This window comes from Macrotis lagotis, chromosome 1 (genome assembly GCF_037893015.1).
Source record: "Macrotis lagotis isolate mMagLag1 chromosome 1, bilby.v1.9.chrom.fasta, whole genome shotgun sequence".
In the NCBI taxonomy this organism is placed as follows: domain Eukaryota; kingdom Metazoa; phylum Chordata; class Mammalia; order Peramelemorphia; family Peramelidae; genus Macrotis; species Macrotis lagotis.
In genome coordinates this window covers 867,393,456-867,420,904 of record NC_133658.1, presented here as the reverse complement: position 1 = coordinate 867,420,904, position 27,449 = coordinate 867,393,456, and the positions used below count along the sequence as shown (strand labels likewise).

General features: G+C 42.4%; 1 protein-coding gene across 1 annotated transcript in view; it reads left to right on the top strand.

The window, feature by feature from the left end:
• Positions 1-169: 169 nt before the first annotated feature.
• Positions 170-27,449, top strand: part of GRHL3 (grainyhead like transcription factor 3) — a 47,934-nt gene continuing 20,654 nt past the window's right edge. The window contains exons 1-8 of the mRNA XM_074218117.1: positions 170-434; positions 18,537-18,723; positions 19,141-19,202; positions 20,092-20,428; positions 21,277-21,350; positions 22,248-22,401; positions 22,826-22,937; positions 24,957-25,051. Of these exons, the coding sequence (XP_074074218.1) occupies positions 418-434; positions 18,537-18,723; positions 19,141-19,202; positions 20,092-20,428; positions 21,277-21,350; positions 22,248-22,401; positions 22,826-22,937; positions 24,957-25,051 (1,038 nt within the window). The 5' untranslated portion in view covers positions 170-417. The remainder of the gene's footprint in view (positions 435-18,536; positions 18,724-19,140; positions 19,203-20,091; positions 20,429-21,276; positions 21,351-22,247; positions 22,402-22,825; positions 22,938-24,956; positions 25,052-27,449) is intronic.

Sequence of the window (27,449 nt, the reverse complement as noted above, 5' to 3'; positions counted from 1 at the left end):
GCTCCCTGGTTGTCCCTGTATTTTTCCTCTCCCAGTTGTGCTGTTTTTCAGAGTGCTATTTTTTCCTTCCCTCCCTCCTCCCTTTCTCCACCCCCGCCCCCTTACCGAGAAAGGAATCGGCTAAGGCTCCACCCAGACGGAGATCTGACCTAGCTGGGCCAGGCTCCGGCGGGGAGAGGGTTAACAGTTGCACCTGTTGAGGTGTACCTGCCTTCTCGGGCACCTGTCTCCTCAGCCAATCAGGAGCCGCCCTTCGGGGAGCCAACCTGTCAGCAAAATACCTACACAGCAACCCGACCATAAATCAAACATTCACTCCACGGGCCATGTCTGTATTGGGCAGGATTTAGAAGAGAACAGTTGGTCCCATCCGCCAGCTTGGGGAAGGTCTTGGAAGATTTGGAAAGCTGGGAGAACATGTCGAATGAAGTGGAGTGAGTACCGAGAGCCCGTCCCGGGGTCCCCGGGCCCCAGGGGAGCCCCAGCCCGGCTCCCCTCCACTCTCCGGGCGGCCAGACTTTCCTGGCTTGTGTGGGTTGGAACCAGAGAGTCATTTGTAAGGGTAAATGAATGGGCAGAGACTCTCTCTGGCTCCATGCGTGTCTGGACAGGCCCCCCCTAGGGCAAGAGTACAGGCTGTTTCCCTGGGAAAAAGAGAGTTTTTTCCCCCTAGAGCAGTTTCGAGCCCGGGCAGGGGAGTCCAAGACTGAAACTCGATGGGAAGATTCTTAGCAGACAGCCTTGGCACCCTGGGAGAGGCCCTGGGGAGCCAGGAGATTTCTACACACACACACACACACACACACACACACACACACACACACACACACACAGAAACTCTCTCTCTCTCTCTCTCTCTCTCTCTCTCTCTATCTATCTATCTATCTCTCTCTCTCTCTATCTATCTCATGCCTCCCCTTGCTCCTTTTCTAAAGGGAGAGAGGGGGGCTTCTGTAATTTGCAAACCAAATGCTTCAGGCTTTGGGGGAACTTTCTGAAAGGGATCGCTGGGTGCCAAAAGCCAACTGAATTACTGAGGGAGTTTTCTTGAACGGCTGTTCCCAGGGTCTTTTTCTCTGGAAGCTGTGGCTCCTTTCTTTTAAACCTATTCTCTTCTTCAGAACCACATCTCCAGATGTCTACTCTGTAAAATTGGGGGGAGGACTGGAGTGGGTCTCAGGTCCCTCCTGGTGCTGACATCCTGGTCTCTACCATGCCCATGGTCTGAGGTCCCTTCCAGTTCTACTATTCCAGGTTCTAATCTTCTGAATTCTATGTGTAAATGTATTCTGTTCTAAGATCCTTCTGGGCTTTGATATCTATATCTTAAAACACCTTCCAGGTCTGACATTCTGTGTTTTAAGATTCTTTTTGCATAGGATATGATGTGAGGTGAAATGGAAGGATATAATATGGCATGGGAGGGTATGATATAATGTGATTTATGATGTGATATTATATGATGTATGGCATTATATGATATAATATGTTTTGTGTGGTGTCTATATGGTATGATATAATGGAATGTGGTATGATATGATGTGATTGATATGCTATGCTATGATGTGATGTAATATAATGGGATGAGATAGCATATGATTGACATGATGTGATGTGATATTATGGAAGGGATGGGATGTGGTTTGATATGATTGATATGATATGATGTAATGTGATGAGTGGGATGGGATATGGTATGAAATGATATGATATGATATGATGTGATATGATATGATTGATATGATATGATATGATATGATATGATATGATATGATATGATATGATATGATATGATGTGATAACTGGTTAAAGTTGGCCTGCCCCAATCCAGACTTTGACCCAGGCCCTGGATGGGATGCTAGGAGTTTAGGATGACCGCCTTGTGTCTTTCCCTCCCTCCTCCCTCTCCTCACCTACCCAATGGAGTTAAACTTCATTCAAGAAAGCTGGGAGGCAAAGACTCTGGTGCCCTCCCATCCTCCCTACAGATCTCAGACCTGTAAAAAGGAAAGAGCTTCCCTTTACACCAGACAAGTCCTTAAGGGCTGGGTGCTTCAAGGCAAAGTTTGTAAGAGTCTCTTTTTTTGGAGAGCCTGTCAAAGTCTTGAGGAGGGTCACCTCTTCTGCTGGAGCCAGGCAGGATGTCACCATTTCTCAGACTGGCCCAATTTTGCCCTCATAATATAGGCAGTTTCCCACCATTCTCTTTGTGCTTGGGCATCCATCTTAAGAGGCACAGACTCCATGGAGTCACCCCTCAATTAGAAAGAAGAGGAAGACATTTCTCTAGGGCTTTCAAGTTCACTGAGCATTTCCTTCAGCACAGCGCCGGGAAAGATTACGCCCATTTTCCAGATGAGGAGTCAGGCTCAAAGAGGAAGTGATTTGGCCAAGATCACACAGCTGGTACACCTTGCTGCCTCTTGAAGCCTGAAGCTCCATACTTCAAATTTAAAAACTCCTCAGTTCAAGAGAAAGCTAACTTCCTCCAAAACCCCAATGCTATCTATCCAAAAGCCAACCTCGCTCTAAGATAAGTGGCAAGCTGGGGCTTCCAGACAGCCCAACCTTTCCCATTGAGCTTGATGGAAGGAGAAAGGATTGGTGCTTGGGCTGCCTCCCAAACCCAACCCACTTGGGCAACCCAGACTCACTCTAGATCTTCAGGCAGATTCCCTTTCCAGCTCCTTCCCCCAACCCTGTAGGTCTCCCTGCCAAACTACCAGGTTGCTTCTATCTGAAACTTTTTTTTTCCCTCTCTCTCTCTCTCTCTTTCCCAGGGAGTGACTAAGCCTTAGGATGTTTGGCTGAGGGTCTCATGAGGATGGTTTCAGTACATGAAGGGGAGGGGGGGGTAAGGGCAGGGGCAGGGGCGGGGCAGCAGCTTCATTGGAGGGGTGGGGTTTTGATTCAGGGAGGAAGGAGATGGGTAATTGCAGGTAACCTTCAGAGACCACAATTTCAGTTCACAATAGGTAGCCTGAGCTCAAGCCCCGAGGCTGCAAAGGCAGAGCAGATAAGGAGGATGGGAACTGGGAACAGCTTACATTCACAGTTTCACTGACAGCATTTGTGGCAGGACTGTTGGCTCCTCTGAGCATTGCAGAGGAATGCACCACGAGGAGAGTTTGGTTCCCAGGCAGAAAATAAATATCCTGGTATTTAGGATGTTAAAGCTCAAAGGGGCTCTAGGAGAGAGAGAATATCAGATCTGTAAGGGCCTTTGAATAGAAAATGTCAGAACTGGGAGGGCCCTAGAACACAGAACATCAGGATCAGGAGGACCCTTAGAACACAGGATGTCAGAGTTGGAAGGGCTGTTAGAGCACAAGAGCAAATATATGATGGCACAGTGGATAGACCACTGGCCTTGGAGTCAGGGAATGAGATCAAATTGGCCTCAGACACTTGATACTCACTAGCTGTGTGACCTTGAGCAAGTCCCTTAACCCTGATTGCCTCTTATCCAGGACCATCCCCAGTTGTCCTGATTTATATCTGGTTATTGGACCCAGATAGCTCTGGAAGAGAAAGTGATGTAGTATAGCACCTCTCACTCAAAACCAATGCATGTGCTTGTCATGGCATCACCTCCATGATGTCATGGTCTTCTTCAAGAATGAAGGGCAAAGGGGCAGCTAGGTGGCACAGTGGATAGAGCATCGGCCCTGACGCCAAGAGTACCTGAGTTCAAATCCAGACCCAGACACTGAATAATTGCCTAGCTGTGTGACCTTGGGCAAGTCACTTAACCCCATTACCTAAAATTTAAAACAAATTTAAAATAAAAGAATGAAGGGCAAGCATCATCTAAGAGCACAGAACATCAGGGCCAGAAGGGCCCTTAGAACACAGAATGTTAGAACTTGGAGGGACCTAAAAAGAGAGAATGTTAGAACTGAGAGGGAGAACTTAGAATAAAGAAAATTGGAACAGAGAATTTGGGGGCTACCAGGAAACTTGGAGCTTAGAGTGGTACACAAAGGAAAAGTACCATATAACATTCCATCTTTCTGTCTAACTCTGTGCTTTGCATATAGTAAACACTGAATTTCAGTAAATGGATGAATGGATGGATGGTTGAAGGAATGTAGAATGAACTGAAGGGGTGGGCTTAGACTGTTAGAAGAGACCATGGAAGACAAAGGGTTAAGATAGAGAGAGGTGACTGTAAAGTATCTTAGCAATCCTCTGATCCAAATGTTTCAAGTTCTTAGATGGAAGAATGGAGACCCAGAGAAGGGAGGCAACTTGCCTAGGGTCACACAGCGATTTTGTAGGCTTGGCTCTCTTGACATTTTATGTAAAGCTTTTAGGTCTTTACAAACATGGTGGCTTGTTGGTTGCATCAGAAGCTAACACAACTCAGCCCACAGGGTGGCAGGCCCAGCCCGCTTTCATGTGGTCTAGTCCCAACATGGGGCTGTGTCACCCAAATGAAATCCACCCCCTTCTTCCTTTAGCCAGTTCCTCCTCCCCTCAGCCCTTTGCTGCCCTCTGGTACCTCTAGGCAGCAGAGGACCCTGGGGGAATCTGGCATTCTTCACCGGAACTGGGAACCGGGAACCCAGAGCAAACAGGTTGCCTAATGAGCTCCTCAGGTTGGAGAAATAGACAACTTGTCTGCTTCCTGAGGGTCAGATCTTCCTGGGCCCTGGCCATGATCCCTCTTGCGGTCATTGAGTCTCTGTATCTGGGTTTGTGGCACTCCTCACCAGGGTTTGAAGGTAGAGGGGCCAGTGGCAAATTGCATTGGCTGGTCCCATAGGCCACCCCGAACTGAAATAGCCATCCCTCTCTCCTTGTTTAGAACAGATCAGACTATTCCTCTCCACTCTCAGGATCAAGGGGACGCTAGGAGTCACTTAATCCAATTCCTTCATTTTTTCAAATAAAGAAAGTAACCATAGATTGAGACCACAAAGAGAATGGCAGAGCTGAGATTCAAAACTCACAGCTCAGTGCTGTGAGGGGATATAAAGAAGACAATGAGCCCCCATTGAATTAATAAATAAAGCCCTAGTGAGCTCACATTCCTGTTGGGGAGATAATTATATATAAACATTAGATGTATAATATATATATGTATATATGTTATATATATATATATGTATATATATATATATATACATGTTATATATAAATGGTCGATAATTTTAGAGAGAAGGCACAGGGGGAATGGGACACCTGAAGTTTCACTGACTATATCCTGCTTGCCTTCTGGTATCTTCTCCCTGTCCTATTCCTGGGTAGTACCTGGGAGAGTCATCTAACTAGCTTAGATTTGGAATAGAGGTGCTGAAGAAGTGATTAATAACAGTTATAGCTCATATCATTAAATCTCTTTAAGGTTAACTTTCCCCCACAACCACCCTGGGAGGCAAGGAGTAGTGTTATTATCCCCATTTTGAAGATGAAAAAACTGAGGCTGAGAGTAGTGAGTAACTCACCCAGGCTAACACAATTTTGTCAGTGTCAAAGTTGAGATTTGAACTAAGTCCCTAAATATCATTTCTATCCACCTGGAGAAAAGAGTCAAGAGTCTCACAAGGGTCCACTGAGGCTGGCCTGACAGCTGCTACTTGTGCTAACTGCTCCAAAGCCTTGAAAGAGTTAAACAGGAGCTCCTCCCCGCTGTGGTTTTGTGGTCGAAACCATGATTGCCAGGAGCACATTTTTGTCATACACAAGGTGTCTTATTAAAAGTTGAGTTACGCTCCTGGTGAATGAAAAGTTAAAAGCCATCATTAAGTCCTGGCTGTAAAGCTCACCGAATAGGCTGACAGCAGGGCCATCCCAGCAGCCCGAGCTCTTGGCAGGTTTTCTAGCCTCTGAATAGGCCTCCTAACCACAGGCAGATTTTATGAGCCAACCCTGATGCTTGCCCTCCTGCCCACCTCCGGAGGGTGTTGTGCTCCCTGCCCTGGCCAGCTGGGCTCTCCTCTTCGCTATTTGTGTCCCACTGAGTCACCACCACCACTACCAGGAAAGCAGCCCAGCCATGAGGGATGCCTACTTCTCAGCCCTGCTCTCTCCAGCTCCACCATGTGCTAAGGGAGGAGCTAGGACTCCAGGTTTTCTGGGAGCCTTCAGTGGAGCAAGGTCCTGGGGACACAGACCCGGCCTTCAGGAAGCTCCTGTTCATTGGAAAGGAAATAACATTAACCAAGGAAATTAAGTGCACAATCTATACAAAGTGATTCATGCTGGGAAGGGCACTGAGAACTTGGGGGATCAGGTTAAGCTTCCTGTGACAGGCAGCACTTGAGCTGAGGTTTCTGTGAGGCACAATTTGAGGGAGCTCATTCTAGACAGGGAGCAGGTGCAGGATGGAATAGAATAGATGGGGAAGCCGGCATTTGGACTTGGATATGTAAGATATGAGGACAAGAATACTAGCTTTGTTTATTCTCAGATGTTTTCTATCTCTGCCAGTCTATGCTCTTAGATCACTTCTAGTTTGGATAGTTTATATTCTCCATTCAAAGGCCCCTCCTAGACTTAGCATTCTATGTTCTAAAGTTCTTTGTTCCAGGTCTGCCATTCTTTGTTCTAAGATCCTTCTAGTCCTGACATCCTGTGTCATAAGGTTCTTCCTATCTCTGACATTCTATGTTCTAAGACTCTTCCTAGTCTGGCATTCTGTGTTCTAAGATTCCTCCCAGCTCTGATATTCTGTCTTCTAAGGACCCTTTCCAGCTCTGCCATCCTGTGTTCTAGGAATCCTTTCAGCTCTAACAGTCTGTGTTCTAACCTTCTATGCTCTATGGGCCTTTCTGTTTCTGACAATCTACATTCTGTAATTCTGTAAGGAGAAAGTAGGGTGATGTTAGTCCTTCGTTCTCAAAGAAGATCACAATATCAGAGAGGTGCCGCCATGACAAGCACCTGAATTGGATTTGAGTGTGTGTGGGGGGGGGGGGGGGTGGGCTGTGCAAAGTCACTGGTCTCATTTTCTCTTCCAGAGTCATCTGGGTCCAGTGGCCAGAAATGAATCAGAAGTAGAAAAGTACCTCCTGGTTGAGCTATAAGGAGACTTCTTGCCTAATAAAACAAATTTTAAATTAGAATTTAAGAAACTTGAGTTATTCTAATTCCATCATTGAACTTGCTGTGGAATAGTTGCTTTTGTCCTCAGTTTCCACATCTATAAAATAGGTATAATCAGTGTTGTACTATTCAAACTCATCCATTATCCCTTTCTCTGAGAACAAAGGAAATAATATCCATTAGATACTCCTGAGATTCTTGAAGGAAATAAAACCCTGGGCAAGTTACTTAGCCCAGTAAGTGCTGAACTTTACAAAAGTTTAATGAATCGAATTCAACCTTTCCAAGCTCAGTTTTCTCAATGAGAGCCCTTCCCACTCCAAGCCTACGATCCTAAAAGTCTATGTCTAGAGCTTTAGTGTTGCCCAAATGGGCAGTCTAACAGTGACATAGTTATGTCTTGCTTGACTTCCATAGGAAACTGCCCTGAATTGGGAGATGGATCTTGGTCTTCAGTGATAGAAAAATGTTGACCAATGATGGAACGGGAAGGGAAAGGGAGAGACAAGAAGGAGAATATGATATAAGAGAAAGAGGGCTTAAAGATAAGATCAGATAAAAAGGAGTTATTTTCCCAATAAAATAGAAAAAAATAAATCACCTGTTTAAGTAGAGAATGGAAAACAGTTTAGTGAGCTAAAAATATAAAATAGAAAATGGCAGTTTGCTCTGGTGATTTCAGACACAGATGACTCAATTATTCATCTTTGTGAATCCCAAAGCCCCTTAGTCAAGGATGATTTAAAGGAAGATACTTGTCCTTCATAGGTGAGAGGTGAAATAAGGTTCAGTTAGGGCCCGCCAGTAGCCCAAAGGCATTGGCCCACTCAAAGTTAAGTCATCAAGTCCCCTAAATATGACCAGAGTATGAAATCAGTTTTGTATTTGGCCGAGTCAACCTCCAGAAGTCCAAATGGGCATCCAACAGGCCCACACAGCCCAGGGCGGACACTCCTATCATAAACAAAGGCTAGCTGTTGGGAAGGGAGAAGGTTGGGGAATTTTTTCCACCGTGTGCAGTTTTTGGCAGGGCCTCTGTGTGGGTAATTAGTGAGCTTGATTGATCACCTCTGATGAGGGCTGGATATCTCTGCATTTGGGCTTGGCAAGCAAATTGATGGGTGGATCAGTGTGTCAACACTCACCAGGAGCACAGCCCCGTGAAGTCCTTTCCATGAGAGAAGGTGGGGTGGAGCCAGGGCCTGGTGCACGGACAGAGATGGAAACTGATTATTCTAATAGAGCTTCTCACAGGGGAACCTAGACCCATTCCATGGACCTTGATCTTGACTTTTGTTTCCTGGTCTCTTGGAAAGTGGAGAGAGTACCCTTATTCTGCCCTGAATGGGATGCTCTTTGGATACAAGAACTTTGCTTAGGGGTGTACATGGTCAAGGGGAATAGAGGCATGGTGATACAGTGGAGAGGGTCAATTAGAGACTTTAGAACAGAGTTTGTTCAAACTATTAAGGGTCTTTACTACATAGAATGTCAGAAATGAGAGACCAGATTCCGTATTAGAATGCTAGTCTTGAGAGGGACTTTGGTACATAGAAGTCAGAGCTGAAAGGGACCTTAGACCTTGGCACGTTATAGCTGGAAGGGACTTTAGAGTCTCGAATATCAAAAACTTTTGAGAAGCAAATAGTCAACATGATGCAGAGATTAGAATGTTGGACCTTGGCCAAAAAGATCTGAATTTCTATCATGCCTTATAATGCTCATCTATTTTTTAAAGCATATCTGACTCTGTGACCCCATTTGGAGGTACTGGACTGGTTTGCCATTTCCTTAAGCTCATTGTATAGATGAGGAACCTGAGGCAAACAGACTAAGTGACTTGTTCAAGATCATGCAGCCAGATTTGAACTCAGGAAGATGAATCTTCCTGGCTCTTGGCCTAACTCTATCACTCTATTGTGTTACCTAGCCTCCCCTCCCCCATAATAAAGATTAGCCTTTATTAAAGTTCAGAAGTGCTTTATATGCATTTTATCATTAAATACTCACAACAGTCCTATGTGGTAGGTGCTATTATTCCCATTTTACACATAAGAAAATAGAGACAGAAAAAAATTAAATTACTTGTGCCAAGGTCACAGTCAGTGAATAAGGCAGGATTTGCACTTGTGGACTTTCTTGCTGCCTCAGTTTCCTTATCTTTAAAATGAAGAGTTATTTTTGATGGTCTCCAAGGTCCCTCTCATTTCTTAATCTATCATCCTTTGAAAGTAGGTAGGAACTTTGGAGATCAACTTACTTATTTTACAGATGAGAAAAGTGAAGCCTAGAGAAGGATAAGAATTAGGCCAAGATAACATCAAGAGCAAGTAACAGAGTCAGAATTAAAGCCCAAGGCTTTTAACTGTCCAATTAAGCCTGGTTCCCCAAAGTAAAAAACAATATTAGAAAACCAAGTGTTCTTTACACATCCATAATTCAGCAACCATTTCCCCATAAAAGTAGTTGTCTTCAAATGTGGGGTCTCACCTGTCATTCCCTTTGGGACCCCTTCAGAATCACTTATAGACTATAACAGGGCTCCCCAATTTCCTTCATCTGATATTAGTTCAGGTGAGCTCCAACCCGAACTGAGTGATATTAGGCAAGTGACCCCTCTGCAGCTCTTTCCTCTGCCATAAATGAGAAATTTGGACCTGGTAATGTCTAAGGCCCTAGAACTCCAAAATCATGTAATCTAGCCTATTCTTTTCAGAGGCCCCCTCCCTGATTGATATCTTCTGTCCTAAGAGTCTTCCCATCTGTTACATCTTTTGACCTCAATCCCTCCTACCCCAGACATCCTGTATTCTAAGGACCTTCCCAGCTCTGTCATTCTGTGTTCTAAGGGCCAGCTCTGACATTCTGTGTTCTAAGGGCTCTGCCAGCTCCAAAATTAAGTGTTCTAAAGACTCTCCTAGCTCTGACATTAGGTCTTCTAAGCTCCCTCCCAGCTTTGACATTTTAGATACAGGAGGAAAAGCACTGGCTCTGGAATCAGAGAGATTCCAGGTTCATATTCTTCCCCGATTACAACCTATGTGACCTTAAGCCAGACACTTACCTTTCCTCAGTCTTAGTTTCCTCTTCTGTAAGATGTCAGGTTTAGACTAGGTGGCCTCTGGGGATAGCTCTAGTTCCATGATGCTAGAAGTGCAGGCAGGGAAAAATTACTATTAAATTGCTTGCTATTACTATTTTACTATTAATTACTATTAAAATGCTTAGAGAGCATACACTTTTCATGCTTTTTGATCCTTACAACCCTAGGAGGATAGCAAGGAAAGTAGTGTTATCTCTATCTTACAGATGAGGAAACAGGTCCATAGAAGTTACATGACTTGCCCAAGGTCATGTTAATGGCAGATATTGGAAAGGAAACCAGATTCCAGTCATAGGACCTTGAGATATAAGACTAGAAGGGACCATCTAGTCCAAGTTTCCCATCTAACAGATGGGGATATTAAGACCAGTGGTGCAAAAAGAAGAGATCCCAGAGAAGACAGGAGGACCTGACAGCTCAGAATCAGCCAATGGTGTTTTGAAGGCAGCATAGACTTTGGCATGTGCCACCTGACAGTAGCCCAGATAGCTCTGGCATTGTGCCAGGGTCTTGGCTCAGTGCCAGTGGCCCCTGGAGGCCAAGATCCCCAGGCAGACTGTTTTTTCCCCTGACTACAAGAAGCTGCCCTCCCCTGCCACAGCCCTCAAAGTGAATGCTATTGAAATAATAGCATTGAATTGGTTGGAGGAGGTGGGTCCCCAGGGGAGATGAGCCAGACACCCATAAGGGGAGGAAAGTGAAAAATGTCCTGAGAATTAATAGTTACCCCTCCCCAAAGGGGAAAGCCAAGAAAAAAGGAAATGAATGCTGGTGTTATCCACTTCATTGCACTCAGTCTTCAGTCTCTTCAGGTCTATTCTCCTGTTTCAGAAGTTCAGGGAAAGTGTGCTCCCAGATGGGAGAGCAGCCTTGTGCAGTCAAAGAGAAAAAGGACCAGTCCATTCACATCTTTGCCTTTCCTGTGAGACTGAACATTATTAGAACTTATTTATTTTTAGTCTCTCTAATTTTATTTTTCAATTACAAGTAAAATTTTCTAACATTCATTTAAAAAAATTTAAGTTTCAAACTTTCTCCCTCTATCTCCCCACCTTGAGAAGACAATCAATTTGATGTAGTTTATGCTTGTGAAGTCATGCAAAACACATTTCCATATTAGCCATGCTGCAAAAGTAAACCTGGGGGGGGGGGGAGGAACAAGAAAAATAAGTTTTAAAAGTGTGCTTCAATCTTTATTCAAACTTTCAGTTCTTTCTCTGGAGGTGGATAGCATTTGTTTTGTTTTGTTTTGGGTTTTTGCAAGGCAATGGGGTTAAGTGATTTGTCCAAGGTCACACAGCTAGGTAACTATTGTGTCTAAGGTCACATTTGAACTCAGATCCTCATGACTCCAGGGCTGGTGCTCTAGCCACTGAGCTACCTAATTGCCCCAAGTGGATAGCATTTTTCATCAGAAGTTCTTTGGAATTGTCTTGGATCGTTATATAGAGAAGAGCCAAGCCATTCACACTTGATCATCATACAATATTACTGTTACTTGTACAATGCTTCTCCTATTTCTACTCATTTCACTATGCATCAGTTCATGTAAGTCTTCCAGGTCTTTCTGAAACTATCTTGCTTGTCACTTCTTACAGAATCATAGTACTCCATCACAATCATAAACTGCAACCTGGGTTGTGCCCAAAACATGGGCATCCCTTCAATTTCAAATTCTTTGCCAGCACAAAAAGAGTTGCTATCAATATATCCTTTTACTTTTTCTTGGATCTCTTTAAGGTACAGACCTATATTGGTATTACTGGGTCATAGGATATATAGCCTTTTGAGAATGAAGTAGGAGTGACTGACTAGCCCCTCAATCCAAGATGACCTCAATGAAGGATCCTGTGCCAATGAGATTTATATAAGCCAGAATATTTATTGCAACTTTGTCTTCCTTAATCTGGTAGGCAATTCTCATTTCTGCAGCACTCTAAAATTTTACAAAGCACTTTCCTCACTTTAACACTCTAATATGGATAGTTTTTTCTTCCATCTGACAGATGAGCAAACTAAGGCTCAGAGAGACAGAATAAGAAGTTAGGGCATAATATTTTCCCTAACGGACAGTGACATCACAGGATCCTAGAACTGAAAGCAAACCTAAAAGCTATCCACTCTAAACCCTTCATTTTACAAATGAAAAAATTAAGACTCACAAAAAAGACCAAGATCCCCCAGGCATTAAATTCAGAGGAGAAATTTGCACCCAATCCTCTATCTCCAAATCTAGGCTCTGTCCACCCCACCTTGCTATTACTGGGAAAGCAAACTGCTTTGGTAAATATATGGAGACTATCCTGGCCATGTTCTTCGTGGAGACGATTCTAAGCGACTCTTGCCTTGACTCTTGTCAATTGTGGTTTTCCAGCCAACCAACAATTCATTGGACATTTGCCAGGCATTCTGTGGCAGACTTTATTCAAAATTTTTCCCTTTGAAGAAGAGACAGCTGTGATTGGAACCACTGGAAAACTTGACTAGTACATATTATATAGGTACTAACATGTGTTCATGTTATTTTCCTACATAAAGTATAAACTTCTTGAGGACAAGGGCGCTTTTATTTTCGTTCCTGTATCTTCATACCCATAGCTGGTAAGGTAGAGAGTTGTATAGGTGCTATACCTGGAGTCAGCAAGTCTCAGACACTAATCCTGGGCAAGTCATACTTTATTCTACCTCAATCAATATGAGCCTAATAATAGCATCGACCTCTCAGGGATGTTGCAAGGACAAAATGATATAATATTTATACAGTATTCTTCAAATTCCTTAAAGCATTATATGTATGTTAACTTTAGGTGGTGATTAGCACACAGTAGGTCCTTAATATTTGTAGATCAATTGATTGGCTGATAGTGACTTGGCTGCAGGAGGACTGACCTGCTCTGAGAGGTTATTCCAGGCAAGACAATCAGTTTTGTGGACCTCTCCATTGTCTGTTGGGATGGTGATAACAATTGCTTATATTTCCATGGCATTCTAAATCTTATAAATCACTTTCCTTGCAACTCTCTGAGTAGGACACATGTGATTGTCCCATTTCACCAGCAATGTGCTCACTATTGAGCTAGGAAGTGAATTAAAACCAAAATGAAAGTATTTCCTCTATACTGTACTTTTACTACTAATGATATTTGATGGGATGGGAGAGGGGAGGGGAGAAAATTGGGGTTAAGTGACTTGTCCAGGATTTCAAGGCTAGGAAATGTATGAGGTCATATTTGAACTCCTGTCTTCCTGAGTCCAGAGTCATTGTTCTATCCACTGTACCACCTAGCTACTGCTACTAAAAATAATTATTAATTATGTTGATTACTAATAATGAATTAACATTAATGTCATTAATAAAGGATAATAGCTTTGAAATGGGAGGACCTCAGTTCAAATCCTGCCCCCCCTCTTAATTTAATTCCCAAGGTGATCTTTATTAAGAGCTCACTCTGTATATGTTATGGAAAATACCATCCACATTCAGAGAGAAAAAATAACTATGGATTCTGAATGAAGAGCAAAACATACTATGTTCACTTTCTAACTTTTCATTTTAAGTTTTTTCCTTCCTCATGTTTTTTCACCTTCTAGTTCTTCTTTTACAATTAGACAAATGTAGAAATATGTTAAATGTGATTTTACATATACAACCTATATCAGATTATTCACTGCCTTGGGGAGGAGGTAGGTAAGAAGGCTGGTGGAAAAATGTGGACCACAAAAGCTTGCAAAAAAAGATGAATGTTGAAAATTATCTTTGCATAGAATTGGAAAACAAACAAATAAATAAAGGAACAGAAATAAATAATTTGATTAATTATTTAATTGATTTTTTTAAAAAAGAGCTCACTTTGTTCCAAGTACCAGGTGAAGCATTGGAGAGACAACTCCCCCCCCCCCAAAAAAACGCAAGCTATCCCTTGTCCTCCAAGAACTTATACTCTAATGCAGAAAGACTAATGAGGTCCTAGAAAGAGGAAAGAGGCACCAAAGGGTCCTGATTCAGTCCTTTGTCAACCTTTATAGACAGACTACAACTCAGCAAAAGCAAATGACCTTGATCTTGGAAGAGCTAGGTTGGAAGACTTATATGAACTGATACAAGGGGAAGCCATCAGAACTTAGAGAATGATTTTTAAAATAATGACAACATTGAAAAACTTGCTTACAGTCCTGCCTCAGACACTGACTGTAATTCTGGGCTTTTCTGAGCCTCCATTTCCTTCAAGTCATCTGTAAAATGGGACTAATGAAACCTGGCAATTTACCTCCCAGGGTGACACTTGTTTCAAATAAAATAAAGAATATAATGTGCTATGAGGATGTAAAAGTGCTATATAATGATCAGCTATTATTATGATTACTATAATGGTTAGAGGTACTATGGTGTAGTGGCTAGGACCAGCCTCAGGTTCAGAAAGACCTGACTCTTATCTCTGATCCAAACTGACTGTGTGACCCTGAACAAGTCAATTAACCCTACTTCCCTAGGCATCTTTCCAAGACTGTAAGCTACAGATGAAGTGCTAGTCTAATTCAATCAAGGAAATTTCCCTAACAGGAGATCTGAACAGAGATAGACAGATAGAAGGGTGCCATCTCCAGTTTAACTGATCCATATCTTGGTCATTGGACCCAAATGACTCTGGAGGAGTCATTCACTCAAATCCAATTCATTTGCAAGTCATGGCATTATCTTTGTGATATCATGGTCCTCTTCAAGAATGAAGGACAAAGGGTAGCTAGGTGATGCAGTGGATAGAGCACCGGCCCTGGAGTCAGGAGTACCTGGGTTCAAATCCGGTCTCAGACACTTAATAATTACCTAGCTGTGTGGCCTTGGGCAAGCCACTTAACCCCATTGCCTAGCAAAAACCTAAAAAAAAAAAAATGAAGGACAAACACCAGACAGATAGACAGACAGACAGTGATGGAGAAGACAGAGAAAGACAAAAACTAGAGAACAGAAAATGTCATAGCTGGAGACTTAGATTATTATGTCAGACCTGGGAGAACCCTTAAAACACTACTTAATGAGAACAGAGACTTCGTCTTTTTTTTTGGATCTCCGTGTATATGGCATAGTGCCTGGCATGTTATGTTTAATGAATATTGAATTGAATTAAACATAGTGTGTCTACTTTAAAACATAAGGTCAAGAACTTTAGAGATCTTCTAGTCCAACTCCCTGATTTTATAGAGAAGGAAACTGAGTCCCAGAGGAGGTTGAAGGCTTCCTTCCATGGTGTAATCAGTGGCATGGAAGGGATTTTGAAGACAATTCTAGTGTTCTTCCCAGTCAGCCAAGACTTCTGGAAAGTGAGTTGCTTCCCATGGTGCTCCGGTTCTTTGTGCATAGTTTTAAGTCAGTCAGAGTACACATACCACTAGCTTATAACTCTTCCCCATCTTGATCTCTCTCCAAGTATAGTCCTCCATTCTCTTTAGACTATCCCATCAGCAGCCTGGTTAAGCTAATGGTTTGGGACTCATCCTTTGCCAAGTCAAAGAAATGAAACCCTTAAAGATTGCCTGCAGGCCTAATGATAACTTTATGTCCTCAAATCACTGTTTCTACTGAGAAGACTTTCCTAAACATGCTAATGAAATGTGGGTTCTCTCTGTCTCTTTTCGTGTGTGTGTGTGTGTGTGTGTGTGTGTGTGTGTGTGTGTGTCTCTATGCCTGTCTGTCTCTCTATCTCTGTCCATCTGTATCTGTGTCTGTGTCTGTGCCTATGTCTGTGTCTGTGTCTCTGACATCTTTCCAAAAGGTCTTTTTATCTGAACTCCTTGAGGGCTAGGCTTGTGTTTCAAGGATCTTGTAGTAGAGTGCTTTGCACTGTGTCACATCATAGACAGTAAAGTTTTCAGTTGGCTTATTCAAACCCCAACTAGTTCTATTATTGTATCCCTTCTCTGAGTTTCATTTTCTTCTTCTACTTTAAAATGTAATAGTTGGACTAGGTGATATTGTACCCCCCCCTCCAAGGTCCCTTTTTTTTAGGTTTTTGCAAGGCAAATGGGGTTAAGTGACTTGCCCAAGGCCACACAGCTAGGTAATTATTAAGTGTCTGAGACTGGATTTGAACCCAGGTACTCCTGACTCCACGGCTGGTGCTTTATCCACTACACCACCTAGCTGCCCCCTCAAGGTCCCTTTTTGCTGTGAAATTCTCCATTCTTAAGTCTCTTCTAGTTTGGTGCCCAATGGTCTAAGGTTTCCTTCAGTTCTGACATCCTGTGTTCTAAGAGCCTTTCCAGCTTTAAAATTCTATTTTCAAAGACTCCTTCTGATGCTAATATTCTGTGACCTCAGTTTCTCTTGAATTTCCAGTACAGCTTATAAAGTTTGAAGTCTTCCCTATTGGAGTGACTGCCTGGGACCTCCTCTTCCATCCCTTCCATCCCAAGGAGGGAACACTTCTAGGTGTCATTCTTCCATGGCAAAAGGCACTCGGGAGGGGTCTGGCCTTTGCCCTCTTGTGCTGTCAAGTTTGTTTGATTTATAGCGGCAGAAACTTGGGGCACCACCATCCCTTCTCCCTCCTCGCCCAAACAGTAGGAACATTTCTGCCATTTCTCTTTTCTGGGTGACAGTTTCCTCTCAGCTTCAAACACCCCATTCCCTGGGGCTAAGCTAGCAGGCATCACCTCCCCAGCAGGTTCTTCTATTTTATTTTCCTTCTCCCTGGGTGTTGCCTCCTCTCTTGGATAATGCCTCCACCTTCCCTAGATCCAGTCAGTCTAAGAATTGGTCTCTCTTCATTGGTAGGTTGACTAGGAGACATCTAAGTGACTCTCCAAACTCATCAGCAAGCATTGTTCTTGAGGTTCCATTCCCAGATCTGGGTTAAGCATTGACCTTTCCTTGGAATGGAATCATTACCATTGAAGATATCATGGGTTAGAATGTCAGAAAGAGAAAGGACCTTTGAACAATTTATTCTACAATTTCCCTTCACACATTCTACATTCCAGCCTGTGACCTATTTACTTTTCTCTTATTATATTTCTTATTCTATTTTCCATCTCCATACCTTTGCAGAAGATGTGCCCTTAAATGGTTTTCCTTTTAGCATCTATCTCTTAGAATCCCTAATGTCAATTAAAGTTCAACTCAAGTTCTCCTCCACAAGGCCTGATTATTAGTATTTCTTCCCCATATATACATATGTAAATATTTTTGTTCACTTATCTGTGAATACGTTGTTCCTTCACACATACACCCATGCACACTCACACACACATGCTGTACTAAAGGGTAAGCTTCTTGAGGACAGCCTGCCCCCAATGCACCAAATTCTCTGAATATATTCAACAAGGATGACTGAACAAGTAACTGTTGAGCATCTCCAATGTGCTAGTTATAGAGAAACTAGAGGAATGATATTGTCTTTGTCCTTGTGGAATTAATAGACTAGGTAGCCTGAAGCCTGTGTTTCAGACCACTGGGACGGAGATGCTCTTTAGACTGGGAGATCAATGAAAGAATGTTTAAATTATCCTTTCTCCCCAATTTCAATTATTCCCTGACTTTTCTAATTAGATGACTCAGTGGATAGGGTACTGGATCTGCAGTCCAAAAGACCTGAGCTCAAATCTGGCCTTAGACACAAGTTGTGTGACTTTGGTCAAATAACTTGCACTCTATTTAACCACAATTTCCTCATCTGAAATGAGGATATTAACAATAGCTATCTCTCACAGGGTTGTTTTGAGGATCAAATGCAATATTTGCAAAATTGTTTAGTAGAGTGCCTAGCATATTGTAGGCACTGTATAAAAGTTATTATTTATATTATTTTATTTGTTTGTTTTTTTGCTTATTTGTTTATTAAATGCCTATAGTTCTTGAGACCCTGGGCTAAGCAATGGGGAGAGAAGGGCAAAAAATGAAAGTGTCTGCCCAAAAGGATGATACATTTTTACATTTTTAGATCGACAAGGAAACTGAGGCTCAGAAGATTAAATTATTTGTCCAGGATGACACAGGCCATGCAAGTTGGAGTCAGGACTAATCTACTATGCCAGGCTGCATATCAGGACATTTGCTAGCTGGGATGTTGATTTCATACAGCACCAGGATTGTGCTGGCCAATGATTAACCACATGATTCCCCTCCAAAAAAAAATTATATATGTTTAGGTTTAATCTGTATCATTTAAATTTTCTCCACCATTTTCTTAAAGTTGGAAATCAACAAACAATAAATCAAGTCCTGATTTCTAGGATGTCCTGATTTCTGAGATATAAGCACTCACAATGAAAATTCAGCAATAAGTCTTGCTGGTTAGTCAGAGTTGGCTCCAGCACCCCTTTGCTGACAATCCGAAGCATGAGCTTTCAGGGTAGACTAAGCATGACCTTCTTGTTTCATCTCCAGTTTCAGGTCTGTCCGGGTGCTCAAAAATGACACAGTCAACTTCCAGAAGTTCTCTTATACCAATGAGGATGAAGCTTGGAAGACATATCTGGAGAATCCTTTGACTGCTGCTACCAAGGCCATGATGAGGGTCAATGGGGATGAAGATAGTGTGGCTGCCCTAAGTTTTCTCTATGACTACTACATGGTAAGGCACTTGATTGTCAGAGTCCATTATGGAAATGCTGAGAAGGGCCTGAAACCATTGTCAGCTATGACTGCTCCTCTTCTCCAATACCACCCCCCACCATTTCCAAGGCTCCTCCCAAGCTCTTTCTTCCCGTTACACATACATATTACCATGATTCCTCAGCATATGTCTTCAGTCTCAGCCATTTCTAGATCAGGAAATTTATTGATGCTGCAGAGATATGAACTTCTTCTTTGCCTTGGGTTGAGTGTCTGTGTTGAGGGGTAGAACAGAATGTTTCATTCTGGAAAAGATTCTCATGTAATATTTAGCCCTGCCAAAAATGGGTGAGGGTGAGATGTGAGTTTCAGCTAGTACCCTTCCCAAAAATCTAAAATATTTCAAAAGTTCAATAATATCTTCTTTCTTCATCAGGGTCCAAAGGAGAAACGGATCCTCTCCTCAAGCACAGTTGCAAGAAGTGACCTAGGAAAGAGGTAAGATGCCAATTCGCTGCCTGCCCCCCTTCTCACTCCTCTGTCTTGCAAATGAGCAATGAAATCTGGAATCAGGGAAGCTGGGTTCAAATCCCAGATCTGTTCCTTATACCTTGATGGTATAAGGAAATCACTGGGCCTCAGTTTCCCCATCTGTAAAAGGAGGAGGTTAGACTAATTAGTCAAATTCCTTCCAGCTTCCAGTCTTATGGCTTTTCCATTTCACTTCTTTTCCCATCTTTTCACCTTCTTCCCAGCAATTACCTGGGGATTAATTGGGAAGGGTCCTTTTAGGGGTTGACATCCAAGCTAAGCTTTGAAGGAAGTGGGGAATTCTAAAAAGTGGAGAGGAGTTAGGAAAGGATTCCAGGTTGGGGAGAAAGGACTTCACTTCCACCTCCATCGACTCTTTGTTCCATGACTCTTTTTGTCTCTATATTTCTCCCTGGCCCACTAGTTCTTGACTTTCATCTATCTAACCAACATCTGTTTCTATCCTGGCATCTGGGACCAAAACCTGCCTCACTGATTTCAAGTCAGAGATGTAAGCAGAAGCATTACTTTACCTGTGATCCTCTAGCTTCCTGAGGGATGTTCCCAAAGAACTCCATTCATCATCAGCCAGGCCCTATAAGAATGCCCTTCCTATACCAAGACCCATTTCTCTTTTGTCTTTCTATCCCCAATTATGCATAGGACAATTGGTCAGACACCTAGCAGTAGCTTAATAAATACTTGTTAACCCAGTACCTTGATTGATGGTACAATAGATAGTTGTTGAATGAATGGATGGATGGATGCATGGATGTATGGATGGATGGATGGAAATGTAGCAGAGTACCTCCAGAAGAAGTCATCTTCCAAGTCAGCAACCAAGTCCTTCTTCTAGGTACCACCATGGAATGGAATATGAAGTAGACTTCCCACCTCTGGAAAGTCCCACCCATCTCATGAAGTTCTTGACTGAAAATGTCTCAGGGCCACAGGAGTACCCTGACCTAACCAAGAAGAACAATCTGATGAACTTGGAGGGGACTGGATCGGCCTCAACCAAACCAGCACTCCTCCCTCCTGGCCCCAGTAAGCTGGAGGAAAGCTCTGCAGATGGCAGCTACCTGCTCCCTACTGGAGACATGTATGACAGCAGCCTCAACAATCTGTTTGAGACTATCCATGGGCCCCAGCGCTGGCAGCCTGATAGCACTTTCAAAGATGATGGACAAGAGGTAAGCTGTGGGTCCCCAAGACAAGGTGATAAGACAAAGCCAGAATACCACAATGTCAGGGCTAGAAGGGAAATTGGTGATAAAGGATGGAGATAACATCCTTGTCTCTGTAATGGAGTTTTCTGGTTCATGTGATGCTGTCTCCTCAGAGAGGGATGTGGTAGCTATTTAATTAGATGGGAGTGAAGAGGGAATGGCCAGAGCAGCAAAACCATTATTAAAAATAATTACAGCCCCCATTTCTGGAGACTCATAAGATTTAAAATACACTTTCCTTGAAATTTTGGGAATTTAAAGATGTTTGTTTCCATTTCAAATATGGGAAAACTAGGGTTCAGAGATGGGAAGGAATGAAACATTTGGAGTAGGAAGGAACCTGATAAATCACCTAATGCAATTCCCTCATTTCACATGTGAGGAAATTGAGACAGAGAGATTTCCTCAAAGTCATACAAGTAGCAAGTTACAAAGTCAATATTTGAACCCAGGTCCTCTGATTCCAAATCACTTGCTTTGGTTTTTTTGCTTAATTTTTTATTGTAAAATTATGCCTCCTTATTTAAAGTTATACAAGGAGTTAGATAGTCTCAAACTTAGGCCTCTGAATTGATTCAGGGATACTCTCCTGGCATGGGACCTGGACTTATGGCCCTTTTGCCTCATACCTTGACTTCTCAAATGATGCAGTTGCTTGACCATCTTTATTAGTGGCTCAGACAATATGGCAAGGGGGATCCATGCTGTGAGGAAAACCAGGGGGTAGAGGTGATGTTGGAGGGAATCCACAGAAAATCATCTTTGAAACCAGTCACTCATGATGCCCACCCTCTAATTGTATCTCCCTCCAGTCACTGATCTTCCCTGATATCTTGAAAAGCCCCTCAGAGTCCCAATGTCCGGAGGAGTACACCAGCACAAAGAGGTAACAGAAGCAAGTTTAACCCTGGGGCTTAGGTAGGTATGGAGCCCTTAGCTGGTAGGGTGGTTGAATGAGAGATGTTCAAGGTCATAAGCAAGATATTCCCCCAAATCCATTAACCCTTCCCCCCATTAATGTTAACCAAACCCTTCGATTTCTTCCACTGTTCTACCTTTCCTTATAGTCAGAGAATAGAAAACATTAAAAGTGGGGAAAATATCGGAATGTAGAATGTCAAACCTTGGAATGGAGAATATCAGAGCAAGAAGAGACCTTAGAACAAAGAATGTCAAAGCTGAAAGAGCCCTTAGAGTACAATATGCCAGAGCCATAAGGGCCTTAGAACTGGGAATGCCAACTCAGTGGGAGCTTAGAACATGGAATGTTGAAGCTGGAAGGCCCTTAGAACACAAAATGTCAGATCTGGGAGAAATCTTAGAATACTGAATGCTAAAATTAGAAGGGATGGTTCTTAGATATGCCATCTAGATGTATTTCTCATTTAATGAATGAGCAAACAGGGCATCCAGAAAATCAAAGTAACTTTGCAAGGTCACATGGCACATAACTGGCAGAGCTAGGAATAGCACCCCAATCTTATTAGACCTGAAATCTTTTGAGATTTCTACATAAAACTGGACAATTTGTCCAGACATATTCTGAAATCCACAATAGCCTTTTCAGTCCATTCCATGATTAGAGGACCTCTCTCTGCTCAGAGTCTACAGAGCCCAAGGCAAGCTATCCTAAAGTTCAGACCTCTTCCTCACCCCCACCCTCATCACCCTACTAGAGTACACAAGAGGGAATGAGGAATAGATCCTGCCCACACCTTTAGGTAGATATTGAAATCCCTTTGGTCTTAAGCCTCATGACTCTCTTTCTTTATTCTCTCCAAAGTGACTTTGAATATACCCTGGGTTCTCCCAAAGCCATCCACATCAAATCTGGGGAGTCACCTATGGCCTATCTCAATAAAGGACAGTTCTACCCAGTTACCCTGAGGACTCCAGGAGGAGGCAGATGCCTGCACTTGTCTTCCAACAAAGTGAAGGTCAGTGGGCCCCCGTTGGGTATCATGGGAATGAAACAGGACTGATTAGTCAAAGCAGAACAAATAATGCAGTTATATAGTAAGGTTGGAATTTGTCATCAAAATTCTGAAGAAGTTTCCAACATAAAGACTCAGAAATGTAATCCTGTTCAGGTACAAGTTAGTTTGGATAACTCTCCCAAAGTTTCTCTGATTCTACAACCTGTCTAAAAGCATACAGAGAAACTGAGCACAAAGTGATTTAGGTCATGGGCTTTGGTCTTCTGGCTTAGGCATGCCTAAACAAAGAACTAGAATGAACCTCAAAATTCCAATAACCTTAACCCTTTGATCTCATGCCAATTGGTGGCTGGTGAGGAAACCCAGCGATGGGATAGGCTGTTTGAGGTCTGGCCCCTCAGTACTGACAAGGGCTACTTTGCAGAGCATGATCATGGTGGTGTTTGACAATGAGAAGATCCCCATGGAACAGCTGCGGTTCTGGAAGCATTGGCACTCCCGCCAGCCCACAGCAAAGCAACGGGTCATTGATGTGGGTGAGTAATCAATTCCTCCCCTACATACAAACACCACAGTGGAAACACCCTGGCCTATCCCCAGGTTGGGCCCATTGCTAGAGGTCCAGGGGGTAAAAGGCAAGGAAAAGGAGTCAGGAGATGTGGTGGGTTGTTTCCAATTGAGATAGCTCTTTTAAGGCAGGTTCCTTTGAAGGCAGTGTGGACCAGTGGAAAAGATATTGGCTTTAGAGGTTGAGAAACTTGGTTTTGGTCCTGCCCTGCTACTTACTAGCTCCAAGACTCAACCATTTACCAACTATGACCCAGTGACTACATCTGCCTTTTTTTTGCAGATGATGAAACAAACCCAGAGAAGGAAGGACATTTGTTCAAGTTTATATAGCTAAAATGGGAACCAGGCTGAAGGTCTCAAAACCAGATCTGCTTTGAGGTCACTTGAAGGATAAAGGAAAAAGTTGGTGTCAGAGAGGAAGTGGCAATAGCCTAAGAAGGACCTAGAGAAATGACATCATTTGGTTCGAGTAGGAATTGATATTTAGGTCATAGAATCTAAAAGTAGGAGAGACTTTAGGGTATAAGCTATCAGATTTGGGAGGGCCCTTAGAACATAAAACATGGAATATGAAGAGTGAGGGGGACTTTAGAATATAGAATGCAAGAGCTGGAAGGGGCCTTGGAACACAGTGTTAAAAATAAGAATATTGGATGATAAAATGAGGGTAAGCATGAGATTTGGAGAGAAAAGATTAGTTTCAAATTCTAACCCTACTCCTTATTCAATCTCTCTGGACCTGAGTTCCTTCATCTATTAAATGAAGAGGTTAGACTAGGTGACTTCCAAGGTCCTTCCCAGCTCTTTAGCTTTGTTTTTTGGGTTGTTAAGGACAAAAGAAAACATTACTAGGTACCTTGCCTCTTGGGGATATGTCTATCTCTATTGAGCTAGGTTAGTCCTCAGAAAATAAACTGTTACTGTGGCCAAGGTTATGCCAAAGGAACCCTAAGCTCCAGGAAATTCTACCAGACCTAGAAAATCAAGAAAATGTGTGTGCAATATACTTACTAGGATTACGGCAAAGTTCAAATTAGGAGACTAATTTAAGTATTTTGGCATGAGTCATTATTTCATCTCTTTATGCCTCAGTTTCCATACCTGATAATTGAAGGGGTTGAATTAGGTGACCTCTAAGGTGTTTTTTTTAGTTTATTGAGGATTTTCTGAATTAATACCACATTAACATAGTACTTATCATAATAATGGTAACTGACATCTATACAGAAATTTAAAATTGCAAAGCACATTTTCATCACATTCTAGACTAACAAAAGCTCTGTGAAATAATAGTCTCAGATATATTATCCTCATTTTACAGATGAAGAAACTGAGGCTCAGATCATATGTCTTGCCTCTAATCATATATCTAGTATCAGAAGCAAGATTGGAACCTGAGTATTCTGACTTTGAAGACTACTTTCCATTTGGTCATTCCATTAAGGATTTAGACCAGAAAGGACCTAGATATCATCTCAATCAGCTTCATTTCAAAGAGGAAGGAATTGAACATTCCTAAGTCAGAAATTCACATCTCCACATACTTGGGCCATTTTTCTTCTGAGGTATATTCTCACTCAAAGCCAGGCACTACTCCTTCTCAATGGTTTGCTGTGAATCTGGGAAGGAAAAAGGATCTGGGGCCTCCTTCTCTACTCTGTTCCTCCTGGATTTTTACTGTGTTTACTTATACATGTACAGACACACACACACACACACACACACACACACACACACATACACACACAATATCAAAAATGGAAAAATGAAAAATAGCTTCTCCTTACAAAACAATTGGAGAGTTAGGTTCTTCAGGGCTTTTCAGTTCTGACTGGGCTTCAATTTGCCTATCTTTATCTTTTGTATTTAGTAAGCAAGATTGCCTCAAAGACCAAGAAGGGCCTGGGGCCAAGGTCATGGGAAGCCCTAGTTTTAAAGGCTCCACCCCATGAGTCATCTCTAACCTGGCTTCATCTCATTTTCAGCTGATTGCAAAGAAAACTTCAATACTGTCCAGCACATTGAGGAAGTGGCTTATAATGCCCTGTCTTTCGTGTGGAATGTGAATGAAGAAGCCAAGGTCAGTACTTGTCAATAGCATTGAAGAGTGAGGAGTAGCAAACCATAGAGAAAACAGAATATTATCACTGGAAGTTCATGGTTGAGCATTGGGTCAATCAGAATAAAATAAAGAATGTCAAATAAAGAATGTTAGAACATAGACTAGAAGTATCAGAACAGAAAGCTAAAGCATGGGATATTAGAACAAAAAAATATGAGGATTAAAAGGGACTTTAGATCATAGGATACTAGATTGTGGAATGTTAGAGATGGAGGGAACACAGAAGTTACAGCTTAGAAGGAATTTCAGAACCTAGAATGTCAAAATTAAAAAGGTCTCCAGAACATTAGAATACGAGGCAGAAAAGACTTCAGAAACTAGTTAATTCAGACCCTTCATTTTATGGAAATCCAGGACAGCAAGGGCCAAGATGAGAGGAATAATATATTTAAGGCCACATGGCTAGATGGAGTAGAGTTGAGACTAGGACTGAAATCTTCTATGGGTTATTGCTTGGAAGGGCAATGTTTAACCCTGGGAGAATTTCTGCCCTAATCAAGTTGCAGTTCTCACTGTAATCTAGAAATATATAGGAGTCATCTTTCTCCAGTTCCCTTATAGGAACCAACTTCCAAAATGTGTGAAAGTTGCACACTTTTTTTTAAAATGACATGAGATTTTTTAGGACACACTAGAGAAAGCAGGGGTGCATGATTTCTGCTATGGGAGATAAAATGCAGAAAGTCCAGGACTTTGAAGATTAGTGTGTCATGGGTTAATGTCCATGAGTTTTCAGAAGGGCCTTTAGTGTTAACCTCCATCTTACAGATAAGAAAGCTTATCTTACAGAGAAGAAAAATAACTTAGCCATAATCACTTGGGTAGCATCAGAATAGGGATTCTTCATCAGATTTCACATCCAGTGTTCTTCCCGCTCTACCCCATTGTCCCTTTAGTACTAATACTTGACTCTGTCCTAGGGGTTAGAGTACTGATCTTAGAATCAAGGAGATCTGAGTTCAAATCCTTCCTTAGGTACTTTCTAGCTCATTGGTTGTGGTCTTTCATGCTCAAAGAGGACTAAAAGGATTTGAGTATGTCAGGGCAAGTGTTCCTTGTATCTGATACTAGTTAATCAACCAGTAAGAGCTCTGAAGGTTCTCCCACAGCTCAGACACAAATAGTCCACATGAACATTTGGAGGGAAGTTGCCTCCAAATTTTCACATCTTGCCTTTCTTTTGAAACTTCCCAATAGTGTAATTCTGGTGATAATTATCTCTCAGCCTCAGTTTTCTCTCAGTTTTCTCATCTAAAATGGAGATAATAATGGCACTAATTTCACCACTTTGTCATAAGGATCAGGTGAGATGATAGATATAAAAGACTTTTTCTATACTTAAAACTTTATGTTAATATTGGCTCTCATTAGTATTAGCTCTATGATCATGGAAACAGAGCAAGAGACTTTCAGTGACTTGTCCAGTTATACAGGTAAAGTAGGGATTCAAACCCAAAACCACTCATTCCAAATCCAGGGATCTTTCCTTTCTAACACAATGCCTAGCTGCTTAACTGTAGATTTAGAAGTAGAAGGAACTTCAGGTATCATCTAATGCAGCTCCCTCATCTCATAAGTAAGGAAGCTAAGGTTCAGAGAGGCTGACTTGTCTAAGTAATAAATGGATAGTAAAATAAATAAATGGATAGTAAATTGAAAAGGTAGGATTTGAACCCAGGTCTCCTCCACACCCACTCTGAATCCTGCATTTCCAGTACCATGTTGTCTCTGAATTCTAACAGAGGTGGCTCTTGTCACTTACTGAGTGACTATGTGCTATCTCATTCTACTTGCTGGAATGTGGTGTGAAGTTGCTATGTAACTTTGAAATGCCATAGAAATGATTAAGTTAGATAATTAATGAGAAGGTTGGGGGAGGGTTGGGGAGGAGGGCTATAAGGTATTCTGTAGAGGAGAGGGGCGATTCTTGTTTAAACGAATGGCCATGTAGGGAGTCTCTGCCTCCCCTGCCTTTCTCTCTCCTTACAGATGTAGAACAGCCCTCATCTGTCTTGTCTCTTGGCTCCCAGTGGGGTGGAAGAGATTGAAGGGAAGGTGGGTTTCAGTTGGGATTTTCTCACAGACCTCAGAAGGCCCTGAGGGGACCTGGGTCTTTTACAAGCCAGAGATTTTAACACACATCTTTTCGTCCCGAGCTGTCTGAGGAGAAGGTATGCTCGGCATGTTGACCCCCAAGGCCACCAGCAAGAGAATAGTTATCCAAGACAAGAGGCACCAGGTGGCCTGAGGTTGATGAAGAGAATTGGGAGAAAACAACAAGTTGGGGAGGGGGGATGCACCAGGCAGGAGAAAGGGGCCTGAAACAGGTGCCAGGGCTGCTTAGGAAGCAAGAGTG